The sequence below is a fragment of the Cottoperca gobio genome, chromosome 9 (genome assembly GCF_900634415.1).
Source record: "Cottoperca gobio chromosome 9, fCotGob3.1, whole genome shotgun sequence".
In the NCBI taxonomy this organism is placed as follows: domain Eukaryota; kingdom Metazoa; phylum Chordata; class Actinopteri; order Perciformes; family Bovichtidae; genus Cottoperca; species Cottoperca gobio.
Window position 1 is genome coordinate 4,065,963 of NC_041363.1, and position 27,349 is coordinate 4,093,311.

Here is a 27,349-nt window from a genome sequence, read left to right on the forward strand (position 1 = left end):
TAATCCCCAGGCCGTATGCTATATTTAACACTTGCGTATATCTCAAACCACCGTTAAGGTATCTTACTTGGTATAAAATTTCTTTCATCTCATAGAGATATGGCAAATGTGAGATATTGAGTCATTTAAAGGTTTGTGCGACACATAAATACATCTGCAAAGAGGTCAGATCTGACAGCCGTCATGACAGCTTCCTTACATAAATATGACAAATCTAAAAAGATCTGCGATAATAAAAAAAAACAAATCACACCAGCTGGAAAAAAGAGGAGATTGCAGATGACCTTTTGAGTGTGGTGAGACAACTGTGTGTACTGAACTGCCTTCATCAACACGTCTATCGTCAAGGTCCTAACGTGGCAAACTGTGACAGCCCTGTGCAGATTTAATGAGAGGAGCAAGCCTTAGAGACATGCACATACAGCGTGCACACACCTGCACGCACACGCTTCTTTTCTCGCTAACACAATCGACATTGATTGTAATAGACAGTGCGAGTGGGAGGCTGGCAGCTCCGCATTACTGGCTCCCCTCCTAACAAGGGCAACAGTAAACACAGACTGAACCCATGCTGCATCTGCCCTTCTGAAAAACAAGGTTTAAAAATATCTCCCTTCTGAGTTTAGACACGATCAATTGTAATGTGCGAGCGCAGCGTGAAGCCATGAATCCTTCCCATATCTGCAGCAGACCTCAGATCTTTTTTCATAGCTCGAGCAGGGCTCACTGTTACACACACCAATTCAATCTGCCACAAACTCCTTTTCAATTCAGAGAACAGAATCTCTCAGATATCTGCCTGCAATGCTGCGAGTAAAGATAAAGTAAGGCTTATTTAATGAAAGTGGAGCCCATTTAGAGCCCGTGTCCCCTGTGACGCGGCTGTCATGGAGCCTATAGGCCGGCCGGTTTGTCTCCTCTGCTTGATTAAGGAGGCTCCACTCTCTCCTGTGTCGATGCTTCACAGTAATTAACACTGGATTGGCCGACAGCTAAAAGACAGAGGGGGCACTGAGGGCAAGCAAACACATTAGACCTGCAGGGCTGCTGCCACATCTTCCATCCACCGACATATTCCTTTAATCCTACATATCCCACACAGGTGAGAAAGGGCTTTAAAAACAGATTCAACATCCTTTACTCAGTATAGTGGAGCTGGACATATTCGAGGTCACGACAACAACAACATCTGCTTGGAAGGATTGTCACGGTGAAGTGGAGACTGCATCACCTTTACTGCAACAAAAGCTTTTTAAAAACACAATACAAACAGTGTTTCTGCAGAAGTAATCACAACAAAAGGGTTTCATATCAATACAGCAACATGCACAACAAAGACTTCAATAAAGCCACGACAGAGCTCATTCATTTTATAGAGTTAATAAAAACCCTTGGAGAAGAATAATATTTTGTATCTAGGAACACAGGACTCCAGGGCTGACATTGTTGCTGCTTGAGCACAGGCCATTACAGAGCGAGAGGAGTGGAGAGAGATGGAGGGGGCAGGTCGCTCTAATGGAAGCCTGAGAACAGCCTGAGGAAACAAGGACAGATGTGGGGAGGATGGTGGAGGATGCGTTTGTGGAATCTGTATCCATATATATCCACACCCCATCCAAAGACAATGCAATGTGGGATAATGCATTGGCATTGCATTTGATCATTTCCTAATCTAGAGCGCAAGCTATCCTGTCAAATTCAAATGTCAACATGGAGCACGTTCACCCACAGTGAACGCTGCGGTGAGTCACAGCTGTCTGAAAACAAACGTGTTGCTCTGCCTGTGACCTACTTTAGATATACTAACAAATGCTTCTGACAGTGGAGGTAGTGAGGCCAAGCATGCAGTCAGCTCAAAGGTCAGAGGTCAGGGGTGCAGAGCAGAGCCTGCAGGAAGCGGTTAACGCACCTGTGGCACTGCAAGATATTTAGGACATGCAGAACACATTAAAGTGCACACATGAGCAGCTCCTGCTTGTTCTCCGTCTGTTGCTGTGGGATGTTTTGATGATGTATGGCTGCATGCACATCAAAGCAGGCTGAGAGCAGCAGTGCAGTGTGTAAACAGGTCTGACTTCCCTGCGCTCAGGCCGAGCTACGTGCAGTTTCTCCTTACCTTCCTCAGTAATTTGAGCACCTCGGTTGCCTGCTCAATCCTACGGTCACGGAGCAGCTTCTGGATGTCTTTGATCCACGCCACTCGCCTCATGTACGGGCTGTGGTTGGTCCTCCGCAGCATCCCAGGCAGTTTGTCTGATTTCAGCATCAGTGCAAACAGAAAGTCCCCGCCGCCGCCTCGGCTGACCCTGTCGCTCTCTCCGGCGCTATCCAGAAGCCTGCGTCGCTTTTTGGAGAAATTCTCATTGTCCAGGCTGCTCTGCCTGCTCAGTCTGGAACCCATGGTGTTGTTTTCTCTACGGATGCAGGCGGCGTGTGTGTCGCAGCTCAGACAATATTACCAAGAGGACAAACCCATGATCAGACTCAGTTGTCGGGTGGTAGAAAACAGCGCCGTGTTGTCTGGCGCTGCGTAGCTGCCTGGATCCGGTGCACACAATATCTCTCGACAGTCTAATGTATCACCACACTCTCTTGCACCAGTCACACGTTGCTATTTGGATTTTTTTTTTTCAACACAGCGGGCTACGTGCGCCTGGCTCAGATGATGAGGATGCTCCGGCTGCTTCATCCTCCGGCTGTCTCTGCTTTACGCTGCTGTTTAGGTTTGAGCAACGTGGAGCGTCCGACCAATCGCATCATCTGGTGCCCACTACGCGTACCCCCCCCCCCCCCCCCCCCCCCCCCACGACGACAAGCATCTACGAGGGAGAATACAAGAGAGGATGCCAGTGTTGTTTTGAATATCTCGGCAATCCAATGCGCAATCTGATAAATCATGCGCAATCCTCCAAATAACTAGAAATGAGAACACGTGATGTCTTGATGGACATCACGTGGTCTTTCTTCTACAGTTGACATAATAAGTGCACTGCCATTGGCCCTGTACACATGTGAATTTCTCTTTTTAGCATTCCTGTTGACAGTCCGCCGTTGCACCAGCTGTCAGATCCTGTCTGCACCTCCACTAAGTCTTTGTTTGCACACACACACACACACACACACACACACACACACACACACACACACACAGTTAGCTGGAGTTCAGCCACAGCACAGAGGAACTGCAGACTCTCTGCCGTTACACAGGTCCAGCAGCCCGCTGTGTCTGCAGGACTGGGGCTTGTTCTGGTTGAGCTCACGTCTCTTTAGCTGCTGATGGAGGCTCCGTGTGATGGAGGCGGCTGCAGAGTGCCCCCCCCCCCCGACGGGCTGCTCTCCTGGCTGCGCTGCCTCCGGGAAGACAAGACGAATACTCGGGTCGTTTTCTTGTTTCTGCCACTTTAGATTCAGTCCAATAAACAAACTAACGTAACGTTACACGGACTGGATCAACGTGAAGATTATAAGACAGGAGGAAATGCAATACACAATATAAAGAATACATTAGAATACAAACTGCAACAACTAATACATCACATTATAGATTGTATTGAGCTAGTTTAGAGGTCAAATACGGCCCCCGATTTCTATGGAGCAGGTGGCTCAGAATTACTCATTGGATATTAAACATGATGCAGGCGTACCCTTGTTTAGTGGAGCAGGGTTGTTGATGCTCCAATAAATAATTACCCTGGCTGCACCATTTCCTCCCCGGACCCGGCCTGCTGCATATTTCCTAGAGGTTGTAATCATGATTGTCATGGCGCCTTTAATTGAATGCATCACCCCCATGCTACTAATTTGTTTTGTCAGAGCTTTGACTCTCCAAGCAATGCTGATGTAATTACTCATTTGTACAACACATGCAACTGTCTTTCCTGCTCTTATGCATTTTGAAATATGTATAAAGGGGACATTTAACATTGTGTCACTTTTCTTTTTCCACTTTGGTACTTAAAAATATATTTTATGCAAAGTATCTCACGGTACCATCAAAGGACTGCGAGACCCTTGACAGTTTTAATAAGAGTACTGCAACCACTGGATGGAGCGGTGCCCTGTGAGGCGTAACACTCGGAGGAGTCTGAGGGTTTGTGGGATTATTAAGGTGCAACAGCTGTATAATAGCGCTGTGGCTCTGGAGGTTTTGTCAAGGTTATCTCAGATTAAACGTTTAAACAGAAAAACCTGCGCTACAAACTGGAGGTTTGGGCGTTTAGAAGGCGACAGGAAACGTCTCGTGAGTCTCGAGGCCTTGGAGTTCCTACAGGAAAACAGAAAAACACTTTTATGCAACGCAAAATGATTCATATTTATTTTGCTTTTCTACTCTTAATTACCAGATAGTGTTAACTCTTTCTGCCTCTTAAAAATGAGTCAATAAATGAGTGGATTTTTCTTATTTTAACAACAACACAACATTAATCTGTAAATGTGCCACGGTCAGCCAGCTGTCTTCCCACTGCACACCTTTGGCAAGATGTTTTAAAACCACGTGTCAGGTTAAGAAGTACCAACATATAAAATACAGAAATGACAACAGCGGTACTAAAACCAACATTTTCATGATAGCACAAATCCTGCAGCGCAGCAACAGGAAGCAGCAAGACATTGATGGTCTGATTTAATAGTCAGGACACTTTGTTGCATTTCTCCTTCTTCTCCTCTTGACTATCAAATTAAGGAAAATATTGTCACAACATCTTGATCTGATCACAATATATAAGCGAGTGCAACATTTAAAAGGGTTCTCAAGCAAACTAATTTGGGATTGAAGACACGTTCTTCTTCCACCAAAACACAAACGAGTTATTACTGCTATGATAGAAGAAGCTGCTCACAACAGTCTCCCTATCATTAAAGGACTGCAGCCACCCATAAAAACACGTCATCACCACCTTTTCCCAGTGTGTCCATCTCTCTGCTGTAAGTGTTTCTGCAGGCTGCGTTTCACCTGTCAGCGAGGAACAACGGCAGTGTGTGATTTGATTTGCTGCCGAGTACTATCGACAAGCTTTCTCATTTATTGTGAGAAAACAATTGGAAGGAGACCTGGTGGGTCGGACTGCATCCCTCCCAGCAAAGTCAAAATGAAACCTCTGGCTGAGGGATACAAATATGAACAAGCTCCAGCTGGTCTCTCGTAAAGCAACCCCCATGCAGTGACAGTGACGTGTGCACAAAGGCTGAAGGAAGGCTTTTTGTGATCTGCAACAGACAGATATGTAATTGCTGTCTTCCGCTATAAATCAGCTCTGTCCATTAAATAAACTGCCCTCCTTAGGGCGGTTCTGAAGCTGGGAGATCCAGAACAGGATAGTAGTGATTCGATTTGGACAGAGCAGCAGCCCACAGGCTCCTTTGACAGTGCTTTATCACTGAGGCCCAGCAACAGGAGTGCACACTGGATTAGCTGAGGTAGCACAGAAGGGTATTTGCTATTGAGAAGCTCCTGTCACCAACGCTTCCAGGCAGCTTGGACCTGCGCTGCTGGGCGAAGGCTCAGGCATCTCAATCGCTCTGAGGATGCCTGCAGAATAAGCCAAATAGACTGTGACACGGCTACTGAGCATGGCAACGCTGTCGGCTGAGCCAATCACACAGAGCCCTGAGTCAGGGACGAATGCTGCTGGCATCTGTAAACGAATCACTCTCACCTTCACTTTAGCAAAGCCTGCCAGATTGATATCAGAGTGAAATGGAAGGTTATAGACGACTAGAAATACAAACTCAAGAGTTTCAATCCAAAGTGAGGAAAGGGAGGCATCCATCATTAAAAAAAAAAGTGACATTTGGTTGAATGATTGATTGAACCGCAACACCTTATCACTTCATTGCTAATGTTCCTAAAACATAAAGTAGTTACAGAATGACCTTTGCCCTCCCACCCCCGTCTTCCTCTACACCTTTCTCTCTCTCCATGTGTCTATAACTTACAAGTTAAGTACATGCTTATTATCCATTGTGACACCTGAGCTAAGATGACACATCATGTTCACATCAGCACCAATAAGTGAAGCTGGTCATGGGTTAGGGTAGGGTAGTAAACACCTTGTCATGACTGTTGACACACGCCGAGTCAGCTGAACGGCCAAGCTTCCTTCTTCTCTCTTCTTTTTGTCAAAAGGTTTCCACCAAAGGTGAGGGAACGTTCTGCTCTCCCTTCTTGACGGAAAGATAAGATGCACCTTTTTTCACGGTGTTACTTCCGCCAAGGAGGTCAAATTTCTGGTTCTGTTTGTTTGTCAGCAGGACGACGGAAAAACCACTTCCCCGACTTTCATGAAACTCGGTGGGAGGGTGTGAAATGGGCAAAGAAAGAACTCATAAAAGTTTGGAGCTGATCCGAATCACGGGCTGGATATACTAATTATTTTTTAACCTTTGCGAGATAGGGCATTTGGCCATGGCGGAGGTCTGCGCTCCTCGAGTACCTTTCTAGTTATTTGTGTAAAGGTTTTGCTAACGCTGTGAAAACGACAGGTCATGTTTGTAAGAGAGGACACTGAAGGATTCTGTCTCACTGTGAGGTGTGTTGATTTTCCCCGGCAGGAAAATGGTTGGGAAGTCCCTGATTGCTGGTCTGGTGGTCCTTCTGGTGGCTGCAGTGAGCCTGTTCCTGGGGGTGTTCATTGGCTTGGGGAAGAAAAACACACCTCCCCCCTTGGACCACATCTATTCAAAGGCTGCTGTAGCTGCTGATGCTGGAAAGTGTTCAGAAGTGGGAAGGTAAGAAGGCACTCAGACTTTTGCTTGTGACACACAGTGATATGATGTTTCTGCATATGCGAGTGCCGGCTTCTACTAAGTGTATTCTTGTATTTCCAGGGACATTTTGAAGAAAAATGGTTCAGCCGTGGATGCTTCTATCGCTGCATTGCTATGTGTCGGCCTATTGAACGCTCACAGCATGGGCATCGGAGGAGGGCTCTTCTTTATCATCTATGACGCTGCCACAGGTGAGTGTGTGCATCATAAGCTACCAAAACGTTAACCAAGCAAAAAACAGCATCAGCAATCTGTCCTCGTTTTCTGCTCAACAGGGAAGGTGGAAACCATTGATGCGAGGGAGACGGCGCCCATGAACGCCACTGAAGACATGTTTGGCAACAACACCAAGCTTTCTCGTACAGGTACTAGCCACAAGCTGTTGGAGTATTTCCCAGTAACTAAGGAGAAAAAGATTCACTGTAAAGCTGTTGCAGCGACTGTAATGTGACTCTAATGTTGTATCAGCGCTAGAGAGGACAAATATTCAAGGCCACAGAGAAAGAGCTTGTGAAATTCAAAATAGTGGTGTTGCTGTTTCGTCACGACAGGTGGATTGTCGATAGCCATTCCCGGAGAGATCCGCGGCTACGAGATGGCCCACAAGAGGCATGGCCGGCTGCCATGGAAGGACCTGTTTGAGCCCAGCATTGCCTTGGCTCGTGATGGCTTTCCTATAGGAAAAGCTTTGGCTCATGCCATCTCCAAGAGCAAAGACTCCATTCAAGGAGACGCCAACATGTGGTGAGGGTGAAGAAGCAACAGTGGCTTCACCGACTCTGCCGTTTTATTTCATGACGATGACAACTTTCTTGCCGAGAGTTAGATGAGAAGATACATTAGATATGAAGGTACAGGCAGGAGATGGTTAGCCTAGCTTAGCATACAGACTGGAAACGGGGGGAAACAGTTAGCCTGGCTCTGTCACAAGGTAAACAAACTCCACCTACCAGCACCTCTAATACTAAACACCTCATCATTACACTTTAGAAGTGCTGGTAGATGCAGAGGCATGCTAGTTATTTCCAGTCTTTATGCTAAGCTAGGCTAAACCTCTCCTAGCTACAGCTTCCATAGATGTATTATAAGAACTGGACACTGGACTCCAAGATGGCGGCCATTCATTTGAATGAAAATTGCTTTTTTGGGTCGCAGGGAATGTTTAAGTTGCAGTGACACGCCACTTTTGATGCCACTGGGGGGCGCCAGAGCCAGACATTTTCACATTCTACTAGTAACGGCTTTAATTTGCTGCAGACTTAAAACACATTTTTACAATTTAACTGGTTTTCTTCTTTTTCTTGTATCATCTTCCAGTGAGGTGTTTTGTGATTCTCAAAGAAACATACTGAAGGAAAACGATATAGTTAGATTTCCAAAGCTGGCCGAGACGTACCAAAGAATAGCAGAAGAGGGTCCTGATGTGTTTTATAACGGGTCGATGGCACGGAGCATCGTCGAGGACATCCAGGCGGCAGGTCTCATGCTTTTGTTTGTTCATTGTTCTTTTTAGAGATAGTGAATACGCTCAAACTATTAATTCATTCTTATGAGACTTGGAAATGGGAAATACCATAATTACTGGCACATTCATTTGAGCATTATAAATTCACTCTGACACCTCTGTGCTCATTCCAGGTGGCATTATCACCCTGGATGATTTGTTGGAGTACCAGCCTGTGCTGAATGAGAACCCTCTGAAGCTGAACGTTGGGGAATACACCATGCACGTCCCAGACGCCCCCTCCAGTGGCCCGGTGCTGGCACTCATACTCAACATAGTGGATGGTGAGCAGCCTGGCCAAGTGCTTGTGCAGCCATGTAGAAGAAAGGATGTCAGGTTTCCCCAGGTCGTCCCTGGGAATGTTTCTCTGCCCGTTTTGGAAGCAGAAAACAGAGCGGCTTCTCAGGTCTGCCTGCCAAATTTGATTTGCCATCAACACCCCATCTGTTCAGGCGGAGAAGCTTTAGTCATGCCTTAAATAAAAAGTGGCATCATTCATGTTAAATTAGGGATAAGATTTAATGCGTTCGTAAATGAATCTGGAGGAATGTGTTCCCACACTACTGACGGTTTTAATGACCTGCCACCGACTGAAAGGTTTTCTTTAGCACAATGATTGAGAAGACAAAGATCATGTGATTCTTCTTCATGTACTGCACACGTGTTTTTCCCCCTCGTATTATGTTTTGCAGGGTACAACTTCACAGGCACAAGCGTGTCCACAGCAGAGAAGAAGACGCTGACGTACCATCGAATCGTAGAGGCTTTTCGCTTTGCTTACGCCAAGAGGAGCAGACTCGGGGACCCACGTTATCTCAATATTACCGATGTAAGTATGTTATTATTATTATTATTATTACACGTCAGAGATTTGTTTTTGGAGCTTTCTAGTTTATAGGTAAGAGCAGCATGTGCATTTATCCAGCCAGTGTGTTCAGAATCAGTATCAGAAATACTGTATTGATCCGCTGGGAGAATTATGGTTATGTTACAGTTGCTTCATTTTACAATAAAATATATACAAACATAGAGGAGTTGTAAGAAAAAAAAGGAAATTAGAATAAAGTAGGTACAATATGTGCATTGCAGTATAATATAGAACACTAATAAAGATGGAACAATAGAAATAATAATACAATATATAGTATATTATATAGTATTGATGCCAGTATTGCAGTTTTATTAGTTGCTCTGCTATTTAACTTTAATTTACGATTTTCACGTCAGAAACTTCTGCTCTCCTCAGCTCATCCTAAACATGACCTCAGACTTCTTTGCTGATGACATAAGAAGCAAAATTACAGACGACACCACACACCCAGACAGCTACTACGAGCCAGACTACTTTGTGCCCGACAACCACGGCACGGCTCACCTGTCGGTCATGGCTGAGGACGGAAGCGCTGTGGCAGCCACCAGCACCATTAATTTATAGTAAGGTCTTTCCTTCACAATGAAACACGCAGCTGCCCGTCACAGAGGAAACACTTTTGCTGATCTGTGACTTTGTATTTATCCCCAGCTTTGGTTCCAAAGTCATGTCTCGATCGACTGGAATCATTTTCAACGATGAAATGGACGACTTCAGCTCTCCGTACATGACCAACGGGTTTGGAATCCCTCCTTCACCGAACAATTTCATTCAACCAGGTGTGGCTGGACTGAGTTATCACACGTGTTTTACTGCAACCCCTTGTTTAGGTCATGCCTTTTGGACTCATGTTGATGCTTTGCAGCGTTTTTTTCTAAATTAAGTCCCCCGTGTTTCCTCAACCGAAGTGACGTCTCACTCTGAGGGTTTATTAGATCTCGATCAAGGAGAATAGATGATGAACAAAACAAGCGAACGCAGAGAAGCAGTCACATCGTACGCCACCATTCATTCTGGAGAACAGACACTTTGTCTGCACGTTAATCCTAAACAAGGCCTTCCATCAATCGTTTACCTAAAGATGGATCACATAGATGGCTCCTCGAATCCTAGTCAACACATTGTGAGTGAGAGCGTCACAGCAGCTCCCTGACGCACCCAGTCTGAATACACTGCGCCTGCATCCTTATCTTCACAGCTGGGGTTTGTTGTGTCCCAGGGTCAGCTCAGGATTGTTCTGGGAACAGCCCGACCTGAGGAGGAACATTCTGTGGGCTGACCTTTGACCTAAAGACGATTTGTATGTGCTCTGCCATAAGAAACACATCTCCAAACATGTACCTGCATTAGGGTTTGAGCATATCGACATGTGTGTACCAACAACAGTTATGGAAACGGGTCCAGTTTCAAAATTCCTTAACAGATACGTTTCTAACTCCAGCCAAAGGCTCACGGCTATGTCGCTAGCTAGAGCCTCGAATCACAGTACGTCCTCTCAAAGGGCTTCACAGGCCCACAAGTTTGCAACAGATTTATGGCGGCATCAGGATCACTGATTGGGTTGATGTTTGAAATGAATGACTACAGGTACAGGTAACTGCATGGAGTGTATGCCTTGGAACAGAGAGGGGACAGCTGCAGGATGAGGGCTCTATTTTCAATTTCTGCTGTTTTTATTTTTGTTTTGCCTTTTCCAGAAAACTGCCTACCCCAGCTTTAAAACAGTCGTAGCCACATTCTGTTTATCTGTTGCAGGAAAAAGGCCGCTGTCTTCCATGTGTCCTACGATCATCTTTGACAAAGAAAATAAAGTGAAAATGGTTGTAGGAGCGTCCGGGGGCACAAAAATCACCACAGCGACTGCCTTAGTAAGTGTGACTCATTGGCATGCATCATCATCATCTCCCTCCTGCAGACGCACACAGTCACTTTGAAATTGAAGGTTGTTTCCCCCCCCCTGACTGAAACAGGTCATCCTGAACTCCTTGTTCTTCAACTATGACCTAAAGAAAGCTGTGACAGAGCCAAGAGTTCACAATCAGCTCAACCCAAATATGACAGTAGTGGAGCAGGGCTTTGAAAAGGTGAGTCACACGTGGAGACATGTGATGCACAACATCTGAAATATATGATGCAAGTGTTTATTTACCTTTAGTCTCTGAAGTTCAAACATCTAGATGCAAACACCTCAGCTCTCATGATAAGTAGCACGTTTTTATTTCTATTTCGGGGTGAGCTGTCCCTTTAACCACCTGCACAAGACTCTCTATGTTTGTGTTTGTGCAATGATACCATGGCAGAGTGTTCTGGAGGGTCTGGTCCAGAAGAACCACGTAACACAGCTGCTGCCGACTCCGGACTCCGTGGTCCAAGCGGTGGTGCGGCAGGGAGAGCGTCTCTGCGCGGAGTCCGACCCCAGGAAAGGAGGCTATCCAGCAGGATACTGAGCGTCGCTCCGGGACCTTCCTGTGCTCCTCAAAGACACTCGGACTGAGCCACAACACACAAAGTGCCTGCACTGAAGACTCAAGCAGCATTTAAGCTATGGAGACACAGCCACCACTTTCTCAAACACGGAAAAAGACTCTATTCCAAAACCTCTTTTACTCAAACTCAATTATTCAGCATCACATTTCCTCTTTTCTTTTGGCATTATCTTTGAGTTTTGAAGTAAAATAAGAGGTTGCACCTAGTTTGACTCCTGTATCATCACTACTGGGGACTGGGGACGTTTTTATTTGGTGGTGGGGGGGGATAGGGAAGCCCAACATACCCTCTGTTTTATATAATAAACCTATTTTATGTATGAAACTGTATCAAAAACACATTAAAAACAAGTAAGTTCCAATAATGAGGCAAATAATAAGAAATGTTCTTAGGTTTCTGGCTGTAGGTTGTCCATGTAGTATTTCATTTATCTTATTGTCTAAGGAAAAAGCTATTGTGAATAAATGGACAATTTGTCTGAGAAGCGGGGGGGGGGTTATGATACCAATTAAAAGTAAGGACACCTCAGGTTGTTTGCCTGTTTTACCAAAATGTCTGGCTAAATCTTCCTCCTGGTGTAAGTTGATCCTGAAAGGAACATCATTGAGAGGAAACTGACCGTGTTGTTTTGACTTTTGGTCTGTAAATGTTTAATATCGAGTAGAGGTTACGTGAACGTATAGTGTATTCTGAAAAATACATTTGCAGATATATTTTTCTAAAACATGCATTGTTCTTATGCCATGTTTGTTGCCATGCTTGTTATTAAACATTTTGAACAAAGATGTTATATTTTACCACACGGACCCTCTGGGTATTTCTGTGCTGTTTCTGTAACTGGAGTATGAAGGAGGCATGAAGTCATCACATATCATCTTCTCTTTTAGTTTGTTGTGTCGACACTGAACCTCATACAGTTAAGGAGTTCAGGCTACTTTAAAGATTTTAAAATAGAAACCTCAAAGATTTTATAATTAACTATCTATTAATTCACTTTCTATCGCTGAAGGAGGATCCACGCTGGTGAGATATTTATATATATGCAGGATTACAAACAAGGTTTCTGTGGTGACATTCCGCAAATACATATTTCACATGTCGCCCTCATCCTCTTCTGTAACCTCATGTATTAAAAACATTTAACGCAGGAGACACACACACACACACACACACACACACACACACACACACACACACACACACACACACACACACACACACACACACACACACACACACACACGTTATCAGTTAAGTGTGATTAATAACTCACCGTTTCAGCACTAAAACACGAAATGTTTTTACGACTGAGGTTAAAGGAGGTAAACAAAAAGGCGTGCAGGAGCTCTGAGGAGACTTTCACTGTCCAGTGACTTTCAATCAGTTTTCACTAAATGTCTCCACTCGTGTGTGTGTGTGTGTGTGTGTGCGTGTGTGTGTGCGCTCTTTGAGAAAATGAAAAACCAAGTACAAGTTGCCGTTGGGTAAAAGAAAAAGTAAGATTCCTGTCGTTCATAACTTTTCTGAGCTTAATATATATTTTGAGCTGCTTTTCCATCTGTTCAGGTTTAAAATAAATGTAATATCTCTCTGCTGCATCACAATCTCTTCGTAACAAGTCAAACAGAAAGCTTCTGTGCAATTTGAAGGATGAAATTAAGAGGTTTGAATCCAACTTCGGCAACGTAAAGAGCAGAAACTGAACGCCACACACACACACACACACACACACACTGTTAGTTGTAATCAGACAGACGTGTAAGCACAGGGACCGTATGGCTCTGGGCCAACAGTGTAAAGACTTCACTTGTGAAAGCAGCGTTCTTCACACGACTGTGTGATGTTTACATAGAGAACAGGCCCGCTGTAACTACGCACCGCTGGAATCCATCTGTTTATGCAGAGGATGACATGAAGCCAAACATGGCACTTTAACTCAGTCAACAGGAACTCTCAGAGGGTCTGCGCAGATGGGCTCTAATCCCCCTCGAGACGCTCGCACAGGAAGTTATGGACAACTTTAAAAACTACTGAATCTATAAGCGAAGAGATGTTCGTACATCACCCGCACAATTAATCACATAAACTGAAAACAAAATAAGATGAAATGAGTCGTTTATTTCCTTGAAAGAAGTGCAGCGAGTAATGACGATGATGTCATCACAGGCTCGTCAGGACACGGAAATGTTATGTTATCCGCCAAAAGGTCGTTATCGCAAATCGTGTCAGAGGAATACAGATAGTATGTGGTGTCATGTCATCGCAGGTCTATTACATTAGAAACGTGGTCACGAGTTCTCCCTCTGGATTCCAGCTTCATCTGTATTCTTCTGGCTAAATATGAATCATCCACGCCGCTGGAACACATTCATCTTGTAGCCAACTGTGATATTACCCTCGTTCATCATAGAGCGGAGGGTACATCAGCATCGGTGACAGCTCCTGATACACTTTCCACGTTCCTACTACACCGTCGGAAGGCGTGCCATGTCTGTCTGACAAACAGCGCCTGTTGCTGTGGTTGAAGTATTCAAAACACCTCGTTCTCCCCGGGCCATTATTCAAATCTGTACCCGAACACGAGTGAAGAGACGACGGCCCTATTTTTGGTCTACCTTGTTTATGACTACTGACATTGTCCTCTCTAATTATTATGCAGAGCATTGCGTGCAAACAGTTCACCAATTGCCTAAATATTTACAAATGACATGCTTTGGAGCAGACAGATCTTCACCACCATCTAGTGATGAGCAGCAGTGACTCGGCTCAGCAGCGGGAGGAGGTCGCAGGTCGTCTTCAGCAGCCAGAATGAGTTTGTTGTCGGACAGGGTGGAGTTACAGTCGCATGGAGACCGGTGGTGCCGGGGATTGCAGCTCCTGGTCCAGCAGCCGGAAGAGCATGGCACTTTTGTTGCACTGCGAGGTTTGACCCAGAGAACGGTGGAGCTGAGCCTGCAGGTAGTGGACGTCCCGCAGCCGCTCCTTACAGTTGAGCTTGGAGAAATAGGCTGCGGCCTCATTTAGCGTGTCAACAGCCAAAACCGCCAGAGGCAAATCTGCAGGGAGACAATGAGCCGCAGTGTGTGAAAGGATGACATGACACTATGACTGAGACCAGACGTGTTTACCATGATCATTTGACTATTTCAAAAGGAAATGGCGCTCAGGACTGTGCACTGACCAGAGAAACAGAAGGAGTTCGCCCGCTACAAAAGGTCACAGCTCTTTGCGATGTTGATTTGAATGAGGGTGTCTGTTCTACTCTCATTCTATTTCTATGGGATCAGTGTGCGGCGGGGGCCCTGAGGCTGTTACCTGCTTGCCCTTGCCCGTTTGGCCTGAATCCAGCCACCGCCATCTGACAGCGGGCAGTCAGCAGCAGGGCTCGGCCCTTGTCCATGACCGACCCGTGAGCCAGAACAGGCTCAATGGCTTCATGCAAAACTCTCAGAGCGTGCTCAGGAACCCCCAACATCAGCTGCAGAGAGGAGAGAAAACCAAAACAACTAGAATGGCTAATGTAATGTGGACGCTCAAGAAGACCGCTTTGCTCAGAGCGATTAAACACCAAAACATAACGTCCTCTGAGGAGGTAAGGAGGGGCAAAGAATGTAATATAATTACATGCCGCTGTAAAGCACTTTGAAACGGTGCTCCATAATTAAAATGGCCTCGTCTAAAGAAACAATGTTGTGCTGCTTTTATTTTGCATTTCCACCAGCCGCACTGCAATAACAGAAGGCTGATGTGCACACTGTGTGTTCACGGAGCTGTTCACGGCGCTCCAGTGTGTCCCTGTTGTGGCTGACCTGAGTGAAGGCCAGGTGGAGGATGGTCTCCGAGGCCAGCTGACTGTAGGTGGTGCTGCCGGGCCAGAGACAAGGCCTGCAGGAGGAGAGGAAGAGCTGTGGAGAAGCCCGACGACTCCCAGTGGAGCTCAGCGGTGGAAAGCATAACTCTGTATGGAGACATAAAGAGGCAGCGATGGAGACGAGAAGAAATGTAGCACAGACAGATCCCCGAACGTTAAATATTTATGGCAGCACTAAAATAGATGAGTCAATTCACTTCCAAATAAAAAAAAGAAGGTAGACTAAGTTGAGGTGAGTTGAAATGATAAAGTGTCCATCTACCTGATGACCACCTCCGTACACTTGGTCCTCTCACAGTGCACCTGCAGCCGCTGTAAGACGCTGTACGCCTCGGTGCTCCGGTTGAGAGCCTTCAGAACTTGACCTTTCCTGTCAGTAAACACGCCGTTACAGCTCCAACAACAAATGACACATGTATGAGGCAGCCATTGTTAGGATGAAGTGCCCTGGTGTTACCTGTAGAGACCTTCGGTTTTGTTTATGGCGGCGATCGCTGTGACGAGCGGCTCTGCCAAATGGTATTTCCCTTCGTTCATATGTCTCTCAAACTGGATTTTCAGATCACACAGCATCCAGAGCTGAAGTGGAAATGTAGGTGAACAAAATCATATCAAGCATCTCAGAATAAAATCAAGCAAGTCTCCCCCTCTGCGCCAGGAAGCCAAAACGCAGTCATTTCATATTTGGTCAAAATTGATTTAAGACAGAAACCAAACTATAAATAAATATTACGCAATCGAAATCTATAATTTATGTGAAAACATCAGCTAAAAACTGAGCTTAACGGCAGTAACGGCTCACCGGGTTGATCATCTAGAAGTCTGCACAGTCTACCACCAACATCCTTCGAGGGCCGTACTAATTACTGAACTCATAACCGCTGCAATTTGTTTGACACAGCTCGTTCATTTCACTTTTTTTTATCCTGTATCTTTCTGTTTTATCAACAATCCTTTATTAGTCCCACAACGGGGAAATGTATCTCGTCACAGCAGAAGAACATATGAAGTAAAAAGGCAGAACACAATAATTAAATAGAATAAAAGATAATATAAGTACCAAGTGTGATATAAATAAAGTGAGTATTGCACATGGCAGTGATAACTGCACAGCAGTGGTGGAACAGTCTGTTCTTGGTGTGGGGGTCTACCTCTCTATCTCTCCATGTTTGTATGTTCCGCTCTGCAGAGAGCTGCTTGTTGGGCCGAACTCCACCGAAGAGCGTTAACTTTATCCAAACACTCGTCCTTTCAGCTCGTGCAGTTCGGCATGTTTCGTGTTTCACCGCAAGTACGTCCGCACAAACTAGACACACTGGCCTTTTACTTCCTCAAATAAATAATCGTTCGTCCATTTCTCCTGGAAAGTGCGACATTCTGCATCCTGCTTTCTCTGTTTTACACTCGCCACGCTGAGTTCACTGATGTCAATCTCGCTTAATATTGAAGTGTTTTGACATGACATGACCACGTGATGACACGTTCCGCTCGTGTTGTGTTCAAGGACCCTGACCGTGGCCAGGAAAAACAGTTAATCACCCGTTTAAAATATTGCTGTCTAGATTTTATTAATTTTTTTGCGTGTGTTTATGAATTACCTCGAGGGCCGGATCAAAAGGTTATGGCCCGCGAGACTGTTATAAAGGTTATATAGCGATGATTTATTTTGGCTGAAAAGTAAGCCTTTGGAAGTCAGTTACAACTTGTCATCTGTCAGTCAGCCTGAAAACTTTTCTCAACTTCTGCAGTGAGTGCTCTCTGCCTTTGTAGGGCAGCACTGAATAACACAGTGTGTGTGAGAGAACACACCTTGGCATGCTGCGAGTGAGGAGGAAACTGTTCTTTCAGATGCAGGAGGATCTCTGAAACTGCCCCGTACAGGCCCTGCAACAGAAGACCACATACATGTTGAGCTCTGCTCAGGAGCTGGAAAGAAGACCTGACCCATGTTTATTACTTATTACTATGCAGCGGCGGGGCCAAAAGCAGGCAGACCAGATCAAACCAAATGTGTTACCTGCTCAGCGTGCAGCTCGGCCAGGTGGCACAGAGCCACGGCGAACGCCTCCGTGTTGTTCTGCTGGACCCCAAAGTTGACTGGCTCCAGACTGCTCATGTTGAGAAGCAGCTGGGCCTGCTGCAGAGCCATGGTGCTGCACGAGACACAGGCACATTAAAGGATTTAGAGATTTCGTCTCTTTACACCCACACTTGTAGATTTTATGCTCGTACTTGTACATTCGACGTCCGAAATGTTAATCCACGCATGAGAACACGAGACATTCTAACCGTGTCTCACAGAAGTGACTTAATGTGAGTGAAGGTTGTGTGTGAGCATGCAGTTCACTGTCAGTAAACACAACTGACAACTGGGTGTCGGGGCGGCAGGTTGAAGAGGCTGACCTCTTGCCGTACATCCTCCATATGGACGTAGTCTGAGCCAGGCTGATCTCGATCAGCTCCGACAGACTGTGTTTCCAGTGCAGGATGTCCGTGTCCTTCAGTGCATCCATCAGTTTGTGGGCCGTCTTACCCTGTGTCGCCCCCTGCTGGACCAAAGACTGAATGCCCAGAGATGCCAAGTACTACAGCAAAGACAGAATATGCAGAGATCAGGTTAAGCAGTACGTGTGGAAAGCTGTGTTTTAATGTGCAATCTCTCTTATTATTAAGCGTTCTATGTATTGCTGTACGAAGGAATACTGAGTGAACAGTTCAGGACACAACTATTGAATATTCCATGATTGCTTTGGCTCAGTTTTCAATATGCAAAGAGCCAAACCTCCTGTTGTGAATTGATAAAGTGTCACCTTTAAGCAGAACATGAAACACTGGATCACATGATTAGTCCTCATGTTAGGATCATGCTCATTACTAAGTCTACAGTTCACTGGATAAATGAAACATTTCAGCTAATAATAAACAGCCACTTTAATAGAGACATTCTTATTTAAGAGCTCATGTTGCACTCACTGGCAGGCAGAAATGGGCAGCCATTTTCACTGAATCCTCAGTTAATACGGTGCTGTCAGATCCCTTCATCTGCTCCAGTGTGTAGAGCCAACTCTGGTGTGGGACACAAATAGACGTAAACTAAAAACGCACATATTCAATTCAGACACAATGAACCATCAATCAAGGTACAGCAGTCACATGAAGTGTTTTACCAGACAGTGTTGCAAGCACACGTGATCATTGGACTCCTGGGCAATGCGGATAGCTTCCTGTAGAGCCAGATCAGCCTGCTGACTGAGGGACAGGCAAAGAGACAACAGCTATGTAAGCCTCGTTTTATACAGATGCTCCTTGTGTAGGAACCTTTTTCATCTGCTCAGACAGTTCTTGCACTCACTAGTGGCCGAAGCGACAGTGCAGGCTTGCCAGATTGAGAGCGGCGTAGCGGAGACTTCGGCCGTAGCCCTCATCCCCGTTGCTCTTTCCCTCATTTCCAGACAAGATGAGGCGGTCAAAATAATGTAAGAGGCAGTGGGCCGAGAGGAAGATGTCCTGGACCCTCATGCTGTTCAGGTAGTTTAGGTAATGCTGAGGAGAGAGTAACCATCACAGAGCTGATGAGACTATTCACCACCTCTGATAGACTTGTTGATGTAACAGGGAAGTTAAGTGGCTGGAGCTCACCGCCTCAGCAAAGTCCGGGTTAAACTTCAGCATGTTGTTGAGCTCTTCCTGCAGCGCAGCGGGCTTCAGAGCTTTGTTCTCATCGTTCTTCAGGAGATACGCCTGCAGAAAGATGTTTTCACAAACGGTAAGAGTCCCGCGCTGCTACAAAAGGCACATCTGGGTTTGACGTAGACAGAATGGCACTAATACTAAGAGTTCCTTGAGTTGAATACTCACCTGTCTTGCAAGGAAGTATTCCGCTTGTTTTTGTGACAGGGGACCTCTACTTGGAGTATTGTCATTTCTAGAGCAGAGTCAAACACAACACACGAGATCGGCTTTAAACAATCTGCTCGATCGCAAAAACATCAAAACTAAAGTCCTTGTCGGAGGTCACGGTTTACACCTTTGCTGTACAGAGTGGTAGGTGCAGACAAACAAAACACAAAGTAAGAGTGAGACACTCGGGTTTGTCCCTTGAACGTAATTATATTATTAACTAACCGAAGCTCTGACTCGTGCAGTGGGGTGTCCATCTCCTCTCGGTCTATTCTGTCCCCGACAGTATCCTCAGTGCTGGTGAGGTCCATGTCTGAGTCGTCAGCGACCAGCGCCGGCAAATCCACCTGCCCATCAGTAGGCTTTGCGTAGTGACTGTGGTAGTAGTGCTGCAGGGACTTGTACAGCTTGTACACCTGACTGAAAGACAGCTTGTTGTAGGCCAGAAGCATGTGTCTCATAAAAAGACCTAAACAACAGGGGAGACATCAATGAATGCAAGTCTTCTGAATAAGAATAACACAGACATTTCAGGACTTCCAAACAGACTTTAAAGGGATAGTTCAGATGTTCTGTTATCGATGGCTGTCGGCACGCCCCTAGTTTGGAGAATAAGACAGGAGTAATGACGTGGAAACAAAGCAGTTGTAAATGGGGGCAGCAGCAACATGTTTTAAGACAAAAACAATCTAAATGTACGCTATATTTAAAGATATTTTAACTGCTTTACCTTGCCATCAGACAGCCCTTCTGACAGAGAACTGAAGCTCTATGCTCCCTTGAAAGCCACCAGACTCCATTGACAAAACAGTCATTTTAAGACCCACTTCAAGCAATCTGAAATAAACCTTAAAGATCCGACACATCACGTGTACTACTCACCCACAACACTGGTTTTATACGCCTCCGAATCAAAAGCAGTGAATGGAGTGGGAAGAGTGGAAAAGAAGTACTCCATGTCTTTCAGCTCTCCGTCTGCCATTTCATGCAGCCTTTGAAGGAAAAAACAATGGCCTCAGCAACTAGACAAGTCAATGTTTTTAACACTATTGTGACATTGTATGGTCCATTTCCTGAACTGAGGAGATGTGAAATCACCAGTAATAAAGAAGCAAGAACCCTAATATTGATTTTTCTGTTACCAGACCTACAATGTTGCATGCTATGGAGTAATTAAATAAAGTTTTCACACTGAAGCAGCATACCTGAGTTTGACAGCATATGCAGTCTGAGGGCAACACTCCTCCACAGTCTTCAGGAATTGTCCAAGAGTCAGGTCTGGACCCTGATAACCAATGTGAAAGAGCAGATACAACAATGCAACACAGCTGGTATGCAAGATAACAAACGTTACATTCATAAAAACCAACCTGCTGCAAGGGCAGGATGAGTTTGTTAAGTCGTCTTCTTTCTGGCAGTGTGATTTTGGACGCAGTCATGTCGTACAGCAGCGCCAGGACAGAGATTTTATAGGGAGTCACCCAGTCTTTGATACCAAACACGTTAGCATGGACTACTCCGTTCGTCATCATAGGGTTGAAATACAAACTTTCATGGACACTCGCCATTTTGATGGCTTCTGTTAGGCTACGATGAAGAAAGAAAAGCCAATTTTGTTGTACACTGGGTCAACAGTTATCGGAAATAAAAGTTAAAAGACAACCGGGAGCCAAACTGACAGCAGCAGCTAGCGTTAGCTAACAGTTAGCTAGCATACTAAGTTTGTTTACCGTCAGTTAGAAGTCCTGAGAAGACGGCAATAATACATCAACATTAGTCCCGGCTCATTTGCAGATAAGACATTTTACTGACAGTGAACTTCTTCTTTAGGTAATCTGGTGTATTTCAAACATGTTGACGGTAGTCGCTTTCTTGCTTTCAAACAACCGCCCTCCTTCTGTCCCCTTAAAAATACGTCATAAAGAGACAGTACTTTTTTTTCATTAAACTTTATTTAAAGTTGGGACAACAACAACAACAACAACAACAACACAGAAGAAATTAAAAGAGTGTTGATGTGACGTTTTTCTGCTTTCAAACACCGATACTCAAGGATTTGAGCACACATTTCCCGTGGTCAGTCACAGGAAGTACAGCTTTAATTTGAAGGTCTTCACCGGAAGTGGTTGTGTGTCTTCACCATGGTAAATCCTGTGCAGAAGTAGAGCCCAGTTTCATCCCTCATCATGTCGTGGCCGCTAGATGGCAGGAAGTCCTCATTATTTAAAGACACTCATGCCAACTGTCAACCCCTAAATGTCAAGGACACAATAACACAAGTGACACTTCCAGTGAATAAAGCTTTATGTTTTTTTAAATAGCCAATAGTTACACCTCATGAGAGCAGGCTGCAGAAAGCTCTGTATGCATCTTCAACACATCCTCCAGATCAGCTTTCACCAAAGAAAGCAGACACATTGGTAAATGAGAGGAGTCCAAATGATATATATATATTTAATTATATCTTCATATTAAAGAGCCCAATTTGTCCTCACACACGCCGAGGAATTCTGGGATTTTGGGACACTATATAAAAAACACTGTTACTACTTCTGGTAGTACGTTTCTTATTTATTCTGATCATCTCTCTGCACTGTTCTCCTCCTCTTATCCAGATTAATGCTGTAATTCAAGAGACTACAAGGAAAATCCAATGTCTCTGTGGATAAAAGCCTCATGAAGATCTACATCAGCAGCGTCATAATTTATTCAGACCTGCTTAACTCCCCTGTGTGTCACAATAACATCATATGTTGTGCTGTATTAGTGACATGAATGCACTGGGTGGACAGGCTGCACAGTTTTGTGGTTGATTTACTATGAGGGCGTGAAAACACTGATTAATAACAGCCTTAGTTTAAAAGTTGTCAGCTTATGTCAGGATCGTGGCTGACAGCTTGTTTTGGAGTTTGGAAAAATCAATGAATACATCTTCATATATGTATTTACACACAACTAGATGTCTACAGATGTGTTTAAAGACATCATTAGTAATGCACAATGTCTAGTGGGAACAATGTAAATACACTGAAATGTACACGTTATTTCTTATAAATATTCAATACAGAAATAAGACTCATTTGTACAGGTTGTATCTACTAATATAAAACCAGTTTTCAAATGTTCCTTATCTTTTACAAACAATAGGTGCATAAGTTAATTATTTAAAAGTAATTTACAAAACGTTTTGCAGCCTTAATTTAAAATGCATGTACATATATAAAAAACAAATGTGACAAAATCAAATTGAAGCTCTTTTGCACATTTAACACGAGTTTGTTGTTGCTCCCTCATCTGGTAACAGATTAAACTTTCAAAGGAAACTTTTATATTCCTCATTTTGCATGATGTGATTTACATGCACAGTGTATATTCATCAGCAGTAACAAGAACTCACCAATTGTAAGATTAATTGGATTTGAGTTGAACAGGAGTGAAATAAATTGGATGAATCCTCTCCTGTCGTAGAAATATGAATCCCTTGTCTCCCCTGTCTCCCCTGTCTCCCCTGTCTCCCTTGTCTCCCCTGTCTCCCCTGTCTCCCCTGTCTCCCTGTCTCCCCTGTCTCCCTTGTCTGCATCAATAATGTTTGTTATTGGTTTAAGGTTAATGACCGGACGCATCATTATTGCAGGAGGAAAAGTTGATGAGTTTTATGACAATAAGAAACTTTCTCCAGAAGATGGCAGCATGGAGCTGACCGCGCAAACACACGGCTTCAGGATTTGATCTCATCAGGAACAGGTTAGAGAGAGATAAGAGACAGTACACCCCCCCCATCTGTCTCCCCCTCTGTCTCTCTCTCTCTCTCTCTCTCTCTCTCTCTCTCTCTCTCTCTCTCTCTCTCTCTCTCTCTCTCTCTCTCTCTCTCTCTCTCCGTCTCACTCTGTGTCTGTCTCTCTGACTCTCTGTCTTTCTCTCTCTCACTCTCTCCCTCTCTCTCTCCCTCTCTCTCTCCCTCTCTGTCTCTCTGTCTCTGTCTCTCTGTCTCTCTGTCTCTGTCTCTCTGTCTCTGTCTCTCTCTCTCTCCCTCTCTGTCTCTCTGTCTCTGCTCTCTCTCCTCTCTGTCTCTCTGTCTCTCTGTCTCTCTGTCTCTGTCTCACTCTCTGTCTCTCTGTCTCTCTCTCTCTCTGTCGCTCTGTCTCTCTCTCTCTGTCTCTGTCTCACTCTCTCTCTCTCTGTCTCTGTCTCTGTCTCTGTCTCTGTCTCTCTCTCTCTCTCTCTCTCTCTCTCTCTCTCTCTCTGTCTCACTCTCTGTCTCACTCTCTGTCTCTCTGTCTCTCTCTCTCTCTCTCTCTCTGTCTCTGTCTCTCTCTGTCTCTGTCTCTCTCTCTCTCTCTCTCTCTCTGTCTCTGTCTCTGTCTCTCTCTCTCTCTCTCTCTCTCTCTCTCTCTCTCTCTCTCTCTCTCTCTCTCTCTCTCTCTCTCTCTGTCTCTCTCTCTGTCTCTCTGTCTCTCTCTCTCTCTCTGTCTCACTCTCTCTCTCTCTCTCTCTCTCTCTCTCTCTCTCTCTCTCTCTCTCTCTCCCTCTCTCTCTCTCTCTCTCTCTGTCTCTGTGTCTCTCTCTCTCCCTCCTCTCCCTCTCTGTCTCTCTCTCTGTCTCTCTGTCTCCTCTCTCTCTCTCTCTCTCTCTATCTCTCTCTCTACCTCTCTGTCTCTCTCTCTCTCTCTCTCTCTCTCTCTCTGTCTCTCTCTCTCTCTCTCTCTCTCTCTCTCTCTCTCCTCTCTCTCTCTCTCGCTCTCTCTCTCTCTCTGTCTCTCTCTCCCTTTCTCTCTCCCTCTCTCCCTCTGTCTCACTCTCTCTCTCTCTCTCTCTCTCTCTCTCTCTCTCTCTCTCTCTCTCTCTCTCTCCCTTTCACTCTCTGTCTCTCTCTGTCTCTCTGTCTGTCTCCCTCTTTGTCTCCCTCTATGTCTCTCTCTCTCTCGCTCTCTCTCTCTGTATCTCTCTCCGCCTCCCTCTCTGTCTCCCTCTCGGTCTCTCTCTCACACCTGTCAGAGCTGATATGTTAGAAAAGCTTGAATACATAGACTGTAACTGTCAACACAGGAGTCACTGTAGACTAACATTACCAACTGTATGACTGCACAGTTTGTAGAGTTTCAAAGATCTTTTGTGTCGTGTCTTAAGATGCTGTCGAAGCTTCTACGAAAGAGATCTAATCTATCTATCTATCTATCTATCTATCTATCTATCTATCTATCTATCTATATCTATCTATCTATCTATCTATCTATCTATCTATCTATCTATCTATCTATCTATCTATCTATCTATCTATCTATCTATCTATCTCTCTATCCATCTATCAATAATAATAAAATGACCCAACATACAGCGGTGTATTTCCATCACCTGCTCATCGCTCCAGCAGGTGTCACTTCCTTGAATCAGCTCTTTGTTAACCTTGAGTGGAAACTTTCTCAACAAGATAATGTTGAGGAGGTAAATGCTTTGAGCACCAGCTGCCACATCATCCATCCCAAATACTTTACATTTCACAGGATTTTGAAAGAAAAGTTGAACCTTGGGTAAAAACATACTTGTTCCTTACCTTGAGTTAGCTTAGCTAACTTTAAACTTACAATATCTCTAATAGTTACCGTGTGATTGACAGGTTGCTACCACTTAGCAAAGATTTCAGTGTCAAACTATAAGCAGTGTAGTTATATAGAAGATGCTATATTCAGAAATTGTGAGGGCACAGGGAGTTTTATATTCCTTCTGTAATAGCTGTGAAACTCAATCATACCATCTTTCTTACATAACCGTTACATGTCGGCAGCTTTTACATTACTTTTCTCTCCATTAAAGTCGTGTCACTCCCAAGAAGTTCACATTTTCTTTGTTATCTAAGCCACCACACTCAGGTTCATATTCCATTTGCACCAAATCTCTTCCTCCATTTTCCTGTGGATACTAATAGGAAAGTCTGAGACCACTCTGCCCCCAGCCAATCTTGCTGTATCTTGGATCATGGCCTTATTAATTAACATATTGAACTGCTCCGTTTTCAAAAAGGTCATTTCCTCTACCCTTCGCAATTCAAGGATTTTGCATAATATATTCTCCCACCATACAATGATGTTCTTACAGTCTTTCTTCTTTGAAAATGGCCGAACATACAACACTTGCTTTCTTCTTTCCAAGTACTTGTGTCGACTGAAGCTGTAGCTTTCATGTTGTGACACCTTTTAATCATCATGAAATCAAAAGCAGATGATTGCATTGTTCTCCCGCCTCTCTGCTGTTTGTGTCTGACTCTTAAGTGTGTGGAATAGATCACCAGAGATAAACTTATTGTGCCTTGTGTAAGAAATGACAGACCTCTGTGTACACTGACCCTGACTCAGCTTCCTGCTGCTTACTCAGTGTCCCTAAATGGATTAAGTTGTCAGTTGGACAGCCCATCTGAGATTTTTAATATCCAGCCTGAGGTATATCAAGCAACCGTCTGCCAAATGGTATCAGAGGGATTTAATTTGGTTTTATTGCAACTTTCTCTCTCGCTCCTCCTTTTCTCATCTCAGATATGGTCATGCCCTCTATGATTCCTTTAGGGTGTTTCACTCTTACATTAATAACACATTGAGGAGACAAATAAAAATATATCCCGTGAACTCCAGCGCGAAATATTACGTTTTATAGCTTCAATTTATGGCATATGGGAGGTAGAGAAATCAGGACCGCTTCTACGTCCGTGTTCAGATGTCGCATTAACATGCGTCTTTTGTGCTCCAATCAAAAGTGGACAGCTCCGAGTACGTCAGTACACATCTCCACATGCGTGGCCATTTGTGATCGAGTCTCACTTCTCCGCTCTATATGTAAATACAGACGTACATCATTCATAAAAAGGTTATTGGTGTGTGTGTGTGTGTGTGTGTATACATCTCAGATGCTCCCCATACATTGTTGTTACAAACACAAAAGTGCTGCAGTCTTACAGTCGTACTTTTCTCCACTCGACGGCGGTATGTCTGTAATATGTTAGCATTTTTGGGTACACTTTATTAACATGCAAACATATGGTTAATGACAACCAACGCTTTAAGATAAGAGCAGTCGGCCGGGGGTCAGATCTGTACGGAGCACCGGAATAAAACCACAGACAGTACGATAAAAACACCAACAACACAAGAATCACTCTGTGGTTTCTGCTATCATTTCACAGAAACAGCCAAAATACACTGAGCTAACGAAGTTATGGACAAAGCCAGCGTCTGAGCGCACAAGCTGCTTAAAGACTGTGGACATGTGCAGAACACCTCCCCATGTGTGAGTGACCGGATCTCCATGCGTCTTGTGTGCATTCACACCTGTACTTAGAGCAGTGATCGGATCACAAAGGTCACATGTTAATACGTCTGAACAGGATAAGAATGAAAACACGGCAGACTGACTCTTGAAGATTTAATGGATTTGTGAAGGGACACAAAACTGAACTATTGACCTTAAGCGAGAGGAAACACACCAACCTCTCCATATATGCAATAACGGACCATTTCAGCCTCTTTGCAGGGATTCAAACACAGTGAATGGACTCTGATTTCCTCTCTCCGTGGTGCTGAAGTGCTGTCCATAGTGCTGAGATTGTAAACAGTTTACTATAGAATGAAGTTGGATCGATTTCATCACATAAAGTTTCCTCAGAGAGAAACATGTCAGTTGTCTGATGTGTGTTCATGGATTTTCTTCTCTGGGAAATGTGTTTGTTTTGTTGAGCCTGTTTACTTGCTCTTGTTTGTGTATCTGTGCGTATGTGTGTGAGTGGGTGTTCTAATACCACAGAAATATCTTGAAATTGTTGCTTCTGGTCGTGACAGACCCATAAACCAAAAGCCTGAATACAACACTTAGAAAAGTTTTCAATTTCCACTATACACATTATAGTTATTTAGTTTTAAGCTGAGAAAATGGTTTTCTAGGTCAATTAGGTGTGGCGCACACA

At 44.5% G+C, this 27,349-nt stretch overlaps 3 protein-coding genes across 3 annotated transcripts in view; 1 reads left to right on the forward strand and 2 right to left on the reverse strand.

The window, feature by feature from the left end:
• The window catches only part of lrrc75ba (leucine rich repeat containing 75Ba), a 13,195-nt gene extending 10,417 nt beyond the window's left edge, over positions 1–2,778 (reverse strand). Inside the window, exon 1 of the mRNA XM_029438983.1 lies at positions 2,117–2,778. Coding sequence (XP_029294843.1) covers positions 2,117–2,401 — 285 coding nt within the window. The 5' untranslated portion in view covers positions 2,402–2,778. The remainder of the gene's footprint in view (positions 1–2,116) is intronic.
• A 3,778-nt stretch (positions 2,779–6,556) lies between these two features.
• Positions 6,557–11,590, forward strand: ggt1a (gamma-glutamyltransferase 1a). The gene is made up of 12 exons (XM_029438972.1): positions 6,557–6,729; positions 6,829–6,959; positions 7,044–7,133; positions 7,320–7,512; positions 8,086–8,246; positions 8,407–8,556; positions 8,965–9,101; positions 9,519–9,706; positions 9,795–9,922; positions 10,899–11,011; positions 11,114–11,227; positions 11,444–11,590. Exons 1-12 carry the CDS (start codon positions 6,557–6,559, stop codon positions 11,588–11,590), a joined length of 1,725 nt encoding a protein of 574 aa, XP_029294832.1.
• A 2,138-nt stretch (positions 11,591–13,728) lies between these two features.
• Positions 13,729–21,300, reverse strand: anapc5 (anaphase promoting complex subunit 5). The gene is given in 19 exon segments (XM_029438959.1): positions 13,729–14,686; positions 14,946–15,108; positions 15,440–15,481; positions 15,483–15,588; positions 15,764–15,871; positions 15,959–16,080; positions 17,311–17,385; positions 17,519–17,654; positions 17,905–18,086; positions 18,475–18,567; positions 18,669–18,750; positions 18,854–19,044; positions 19,141–19,242; positions 19,360–19,426; positions 19,627–19,870; positions 20,284–20,393; positions 20,607–20,686; positions 20,772–20,988; positions 21,132–21,300. Coding segments are annotated over 18 exon segments (2,322 nt in total). The 5' UTR covers positions 20,970–20,988; positions 21,132–21,300; the 3' UTR covers positions 13,729–14,465.
• Positions 21,301–27,349: the final 6,049 nt, after the last annotated feature.